Source organism: Heterodontus francisci, chromosome 3 (genome assembly GCF_036365525.1).
Source record: "Heterodontus francisci isolate sHetFra1 chromosome 3, sHetFra1.hap1, whole genome shotgun sequence".
Taxonomy (NCBI): Eukaryota; Metazoa; Chordata; class Chondrichthyes; order Heterodontiformes; family Heterodontidae; genus Heterodontus; species Heterodontus francisci.
The window spans coordinates 142764626-142771732 of NC_090373.1; the positions used below are offsets into that span (position 1 = coordinate 142764626).

Genomic DNA, 7107 nt, shown 5'->3' on the forward strand with positions numbered 1-7107 from the left:
TATGCCAGGAGTGCGAATTTATACAAATTACCCTTAATAAACATTACATGAAAGAACTAATCCTTGAATTTCAGCACTTCTCCCAGTTATGCAGAATCCCAAGTGAAGTCAGTACTGGATATTGTGTTCCTATATACAGTATATCCTGCTTCATTTTCATGATTTTTACATAATTCTTTGTAATAGCACAGCAGCATTTTCAAGAAAACCAGAACTTTGAAAGAAACCAGAATTATGAAACAAAACATAATCTTTATTTCACATGATCTTGAACATTATCGCAAAACAGGCAGCTTCAGGTAGTTCAGAACTTGGCCAGGTCTAACAAAGGGCCTCTGACTGAAGTGTCAAAATATGTTTTCTCTTTTCAGATGGTGATGGAGCTGCTGGGTATTCCCAGAATTTTGTGTTCTTTAGCAGCAAGTGGGAGTTTCTTGATTTGAACCTGATTACCCCCCTCTTTATTGTTACATTTGGCATAGTGAACATAGATGTAAACAACAGAAACAAAATCGGTTGTCAACAAATTTCACACAGAATATAAAAAGGCAAAAGTCTCAGAAAAAATAATGAATGGAAATCGTAAGGCAGCTTAAAAAGTAAACGCCTGCCTCTCTAACAGGTTTGTATTTCATTACTACTGGATGCTGTTTAGGAGCAAGTTTATATCAGTCACCCCACTGCCATACGGAGCTTTTCATAATGACAGAACTGAAATAGTCTGTTCAATTGCTAGAAGGACAGCTCCCATTTGATCAGAGTGGCAGACTATAAAACAGTCATTGTTCCCGTACCTCCTGTGGGTCACCTCTCAGATCTCTAATCCTTCTCCATAAAATAATGCCTCACTCTATTATTGTGATGACAGGGAAGAGCAATTCACACACCGGGTAGAAGATACATTGGGCAAGTGGCATGATATGCATGGAGTAGGAGGAAACTTGTTAAATCCTAAGGTTCAAACGCTACTATTGTACCATGTAGTAGTTGTACACCACCCCTAGATGGTGCCGTAGCCAGAGGTTGAATTAGTTAAGCATTCCTTGGGAAGGAAACATATGTATTTGGGAATCTAAGGTAAGTACTCAAAACAGTTAACTAGCAATGTAAAATATGCTCAACATCATGGGGATATTGAAGTTTCTAACTAGATCCATACATTCTCAGCATTGTGTTGTATCTACATAATATTAATAACAAAAAACTGCTACAAATACTTGTGTAGTTTCTTGGCTGCAATATTACTTGTCGGATTTTATCCGGTATTTCATTCCCATTTTGATGTCTTTCGTCTCGTGTATCTTGTTCCTTCACTATCAATTGCTTCATACAAATCTGTCTTGTTTTCTGCTGTGGCATTCAAATAAGCAATGTAACTTACACACAGTGTTATGGTCAGCAGTCCAAAGGCCATTACTGGTTTATTCTGTTGCAGGATCACAGAAAGAGAAAAATTAATTTTAGAAATAAATGCAGAATCTCCTTTGTTATATGAAGAAACATTGCTATTTTGAGAACATTCCCTTATCTCATCATACAATTCATACAATTTTATAGAATGATTCACATGACATGATGTCTCAAAACCATATTATTAGCTGGAATCTAACGCCCCCCCAGCCCCCAGAAGTGGGCTAGGAGGTGGGAGGTCAGGGGGGCATAAAATTGTGTGGGAGGCCGGGAGGTGCCATGCCCATTGCTTACCCCCCACCCATTTTACCAGCAGCAGGGGAGGTGGCAAAAGGCCCATCCATCCCAGGCCAATTGATTCCTTTAAATGGCCAACGAATCGCCACTTAAGGGCCTCTTCCCGCTGTCACCAGTATCTTACGAGCACTTCAGCATCTGAGAAGGCTGCCCAGTAATGCCTGGCGACCTCCTTGTGGGCTGGGGACAGGCCCACTTGATTGGGCACACTGTCCCCCAGGGAAGACCCCTCCAGCAGCATGGGCTGCCCCGCAAAAACTAATCCCCCTCCCCTCCTGCTCTCTGACTCCCACCACTCTCGCCAGGGCCTAGCCATTTGTCCCCAGCGAGGCCCGATCCCCACTTACCTCTTTGTAGGGCGATGGTGATCGTTCCTCTTCTTGCTGGGTGCAGTCCCAGCAGTGGTCACTGCTCCCAGTGGCGAAGCTGGGACTGAAGGGCTGCCAGCCCTCAGCCCTCTGATTGGCTTACAGATCTTGGGGGCAGGACTTCCTCCCTCAGAGGGGCAGAAGTCCCAACTAAGGCTAATTAAGGGCCTGGGCCATGCAAAATAGCAGTGTGGTTTCCAGGCCCGGCAGAGCCAGGCTTGCCCCCGATTTTTCAGCCAGCGGGCTGGGCCTCTGCCACAACTTTAAATTCCAGCCATTGTTTTCTGTAGAAGGGATTTTTTTTAATTGACAGATTTTGTTTTCATAAAGCTAAAGGAAAGTAGAATACTCCAGGCACTCAGAAATAGCATAAGTCAGAAGTGAGATCCTTCTGCTCCACCCCAACAATGTCCCTCAATCCCAACCTTAGAAGACCCATTAATATATTAAAGAGAGTTCTTCTACTTCCAGACATTGTCAAATAGAGAGTGGTTTAGTGCTATGAGGCTGTAATAATCAAGAAGTGGATTAAATCTTCTCAAACTCATTTCATGCTGACTCTTACAACCAGCACTGCAAGAAGATTCATGCCCCTCACTTGGTTAGATTGGACTCCAGGACACAGAAGCGAAATGGGCACTGTGCAACCTGCTACACTCTTTCATGAAAGCCTATGTACAGGCCTGACAACCTGCCAATACCATTCTGATTAGACAGCAGGAGATATATCTGTAATAGGGGACAACCGTGTTCACTGCCTATCTCTCAGTGTTGAGGGAGGCTGAAACTGGACAAAGCTTGCCAAGTGTTGGGATTCTGGTGCTGGTGGAGTAGGGTTAGGAAGAAGGCTGTAAATATAGAAGCAGGCAGTTCAGAACGTCTTTGAACTTACAACGAAAAGGCCAGTTGTTTTATTGCCTTTGCTTTTCGGTCGTCCGTACAGAATATCATAACTTGAAAAATTTAAGTGGAAATTCCCTTACAGGTTTAATGAAGAGCTCCGGATTAACTGCTCGGAAAAGGCTGGTGGTTCGGATTCCCCTCAGTCCTGGGCTTTTGTAACCAGTACTCTTTGGAGGCTCTGTCTTTGCATCAGTAGGGTCGGGCGATGATGACATAGCTGACAACTGTTTACGAACCTATGCACAATAGGGTAAACACCATTTAATAGGGAAAACAATTCTTATTAACTAAGTGTTTTTCTTGCCTTTATGCTTTTTTCCCTCTTTATTGTACATTTTTTAAAGATTGGGCAAAAAAGACGATTTTTCCACATTGTGACCACAGAAAGACTAATTTGCCAGGTGGGGTAGTCAGTGACGAGGGGTCATTAAAGTTGTTACAGAGAGTGAGAAGAGGGGTTAGCAGGAATTCCTTTATGCAGAGGGTTGTCGGAGCAGTGAATGCTTTGAAATGAGGGAGTGGTTGAAGCATACACTATTAAAACTTATAGGGGTATAGTTAAATGGTACTTGAAAGATACAAGACTGTGGGGAGAGTGCAGGACATTGGGATTATTTTTGGATGATTCTAGTAAAGAGCCAGTACAAACACAATGGGCTGAATAGGCTCCTTCTGTGTTGTTAATGTCACTGGTTCTATGCATTGCCAATGATTCAGGCAGCCAGAGATGTGGATAACATAGCCCATCCAGTGGTAATGTTTAGTATCCGAGTATGGAAAAAGATAATGAATCCATTAATCTGTGACTCAACCAGGTTAATCTTCATAGTTCTCGGTCTCAACTGGATGAAAAATAGTTGCTTTAAGCCTTTCTTATAATTTCATAGATTGGCCGTCCATCGTCAAAATGAATGGCGAGATAAAAGGGTATATAAATAGTACATAAGAAATATTAGCCTAAATTAACAAAGTTAAAATAGAAGGAGACAATGAGGAATCAGACAGGGAAAGTGGAAAACAGTGTGAGCAGCATTTATATTTTTAAACTTGTTTGAAATGATATTTTTCTAAATGATTTTATTATTTTCTAAATGCTACTGCAGGGCAATGGTGGTGTAGTGGTAATGTCAGTAGGCTAGTAATCTAGAGGCCTGGGTGAATGTCCTGAGGACATGGGTTCATATCCCACCACAGCAGCTGGTGGAATTTAAATTCAATTAATCAATTAAAAAAATTCAATTAATTAATAGAAATCTGGGATTGAAAACCAGTCTCATTAATGGTGTCATGAAAAGATCATTGTCATAAAAACACGTCTGGTTCACTAATGTCTTTTAGTGAAGGAAATCTGTCATCCTTACCTGGTCTGGCTGACATGTGACTCCAGACCCACAGCAATAAGGTTGACTCTTAATGGCCCCTATCAAGCCATTCAGTTCAAGGGAATTAGGGATGGGCAACAAATCATGGCACTTGCCAGCAATGCCCACATACTGTGAAAGAATGAAAAAAAATATTCTGGACATCTGAATAACTTTACTAGTGCATTATGGTGCTTCTCATCCCACGGACTATAAACGTGGAGGGAAACAATAGACATCTTGAGAAGCTTGGAATTTCTATAGAGTTGCCAGCAGCAAGGGTGAACGATATAAAAGGCCTGCGTTGTGTTTAAATTTAAGAACATGTTTAGATTTAGATACATGTGGTGATAGCTGAGTGTAATTTACCTTGAGCTAGTCAATTTTCTGCTTCAACAGTTAAGTAAAGCCCTGTGATGGTCTCTTTTAGATTAGATTAGATTAGAGATACAGCACTGAAACAGGCCCTTCGGCCCACCGAGTCTGTGCCGACCATCAACCACCCATTTATACTAATCCTACACTAATCCCATATTCCTACCAAACATCCCCACCTGTCCCTATATTTCCCTGCCACCTACCTATACTAGTGACAATTTATAATGGCCAATTTACCTATCAACCTGCAAGTCTTTTGACTTGTGGTAGGAAACCGGAGCACCCGTAGAAAACCCACGCAGACACAGGGAGAACTTGCAAACTCCACACAGGCAGTACCCGGAATCGAACCCGGGTCCCTGGAGCTGTGAGGCTGCGGTGCTAACCACTGCGCCACTGTGCCGCCCTTATTTCTCATTGATTATTTTCTAGTTTCATTACTCACCAGAAGTGTATTACACAAAATCTTTTGTCCCCAATCTCAACCCACCAAAAAGATGTTCACACATTCACATTTCAGGAAACTCGAGTTACTGTCGCCATGACAGTTTCTAAGTTACGCTACTTATCCATATATTTGGCTCCAACAAGTACCAGACCTATTCCACAAGCTGTACAATGCACTGTCCTGGCTCTGAAAACTATGCACCCCATGAATACCCTACGTGATTGTGCACGTTTGATGACCCAGTGTATGGTCATATGATATAAACAAAATGCATATGTTCAGCAGTCTGTATGCAATATTTAAAAAAAAAACCCTGCTCCCTCCCATTCTCTGGGATCATTGCTGAGCAGCCTGTTCACTGAGGAGAAAATTGGGTACAAAAAAATTATAGTGAAGCCTTAAAGAGAGGGGAAAAGATCCCAATCAAGATGATCAGTAAAACTTAAAGAGTAACAAAGAACATAAGAAATAGCAGCAGGAGTAGAGCATTCGGCCCTTTGAGATCATAAATGATCTTCCACCTCAACTCCACCTTGTGCACTTATCTCCATATTCCTTAATTCTCTTAGCATCCAAAAATCTATCAATGTAATCCTTAAATGTAATCAATGACTTAGCATCCGCAACTTTCTGGGGTAGAGAATTCCAGATATTCACAACACTGAGTGAAGTAATTTCTCATCTCAGCCCTAAATGGCCCACCCCTTACTCTGAAGCTGTGACCCAGTGTTCTTGGCTGCTGTGCCATCCTCCCAGCATCTACTCTCTCAAGCCCCTTAATAATTTTGTATGTTTCAATGATATCACCTCCAATTCTTCTACGTTCCAAGGAATATAGCCCTAGTCTACACAATCTCTCCCGACAGAACAGTCCCCTAATCCTAGGAATCAGTCTAGTGAACCTTCAGTGCACTCCCTTCAAGATAAGTATATCCTTCCTTAGGTAAGACCTTCAAAACTGTACGCAGTACTCCAGGTGCAGTCTCACCAAGGTCCTATATAATTGTAATAGGACTTCTTTACTCTTATACTCCAATCCCTTTGTTTTTCTAATTTCCCTATACCTGCATGTACCTTTGTGACTTGAGTACAAGGGCACCAGATTCCTCTGAATACCAACATTTCCCAGTCTCCCACCATTTAAAAAAATCTGTGTTTTCACTGCAGGAGAGAAAGGAAAAGTGAACAGAATTAAAAGTTGGAGAAAAAATGGCAAACAAGAGAAAGAACAGAAGAATAAGGAATGGGAGGGGTAAAGAAAAAAGTAGAGTACAAAAGCAACAGGAAAAAAAAAGTGATAGAGAATAACAGGAGTGCAAGAGAAACTGAAAATGAAACAGGAAAGCAAGAAGAGGATTTTCAGTTCTATGCAGAGGGATTGAGTGAGAGGGTGAGGACAGGCGTTTAGAAAAGGGGGGGGGGGGGGGGGGCGATGGTGGTGGAACAACTAACATTTTCTGTTCTTTCTAATTGATGTGGCTGACACGGCCGAGCAGACATCTTTCACCAATGTTGGTCCCACGAGGTTCCAACACTGCCCATCCCAAACATTCAAATAAAGGTCAAATCAATAATAAAAGCAGAAACAGCTGGGAACACATTGTCTAATCAAAATCTTGTGGCAGCAAAGACTGGACAATGCCCCTTCTTAAAGTCATGTATTTGGCAGAGTCCATATATAAGTATTTTAAAGTACCTTTTTAAGATAATTTGTTTTCAAACCACCCTACAGTAAGCAACTGAATATAATAAAGCATCTTCTCACCCTAAGGATTTATTTATAATGCTGCAAGGTTAAAATAAACCTTTATAATTTCGGGGCCTATGTTCCCTATAATGTTTATTCCGTGCTTACACACCAGTCCTGCAGTCAATATTACAAACTTGACTCTTCCACACTCAGTCTCAGCAGCAACAATACACTCCAATATCTCTCCAGGGC

General features: G+C 41.7%; 1 protein-coding gene across 4 annotated transcripts; it reads right to left on the reverse strand.

Moving 5' to 3' along the window:
- Positions 1–232: 232 nt before the first annotated feature.
- smim8 (small integral membrane protein 8) lies at positions 233–7107 on the reverse strand. Of its 4 annotated transcripts, none has more exons than XM_068018892.1 (3): positions 7025–7107; positions 3059–3214; positions 233–1426 (listed from the first exon to the last, which is right to left on the reverse strand). In XM_068018892.1, the coding sequence occupies exons 2-3, from the start codon at positions 3191–3193 to the stop codon at positions 1268–1270; spliced, it is 294 nt and encodes a 97-aa protein (XP_067874993.1). In that variant the 5' UTR covers positions 3194–3214; positions 7025–7107; the 3' UTR covers positions 233–1267. The 4 variants fall into 4 exon arrangements, with proteins under 4 accessions (XP_067874993.1, XP_067875023.1, XP_067875003.1 ...); XM_068018922.1 differs by having other exon boundaries at positions 7021–7105; XM_068018902.1 differs by lacking the exon at positions 7025–7107 and adding an exon at positions 6931–7014.

What these genes read in the sequence shown, in the direction of transcription:
- smim8 (XM_068018892.1), bottom strand. Translation starts at nt 3,193, where the DNA reads ATGTCATCATCGCCCGACCCTACTGATGCAAAGACAGAGCCTCCAAAG. An exon ending in CGGAGCTCTTCATTAAACCT is followed by an intron (nt 1,427 to 3,058) that starts GTAAGGGAATTT and finishes ATCCTGCAACAG; the next exon opens with AATAAACCAGTAATGGCCTT.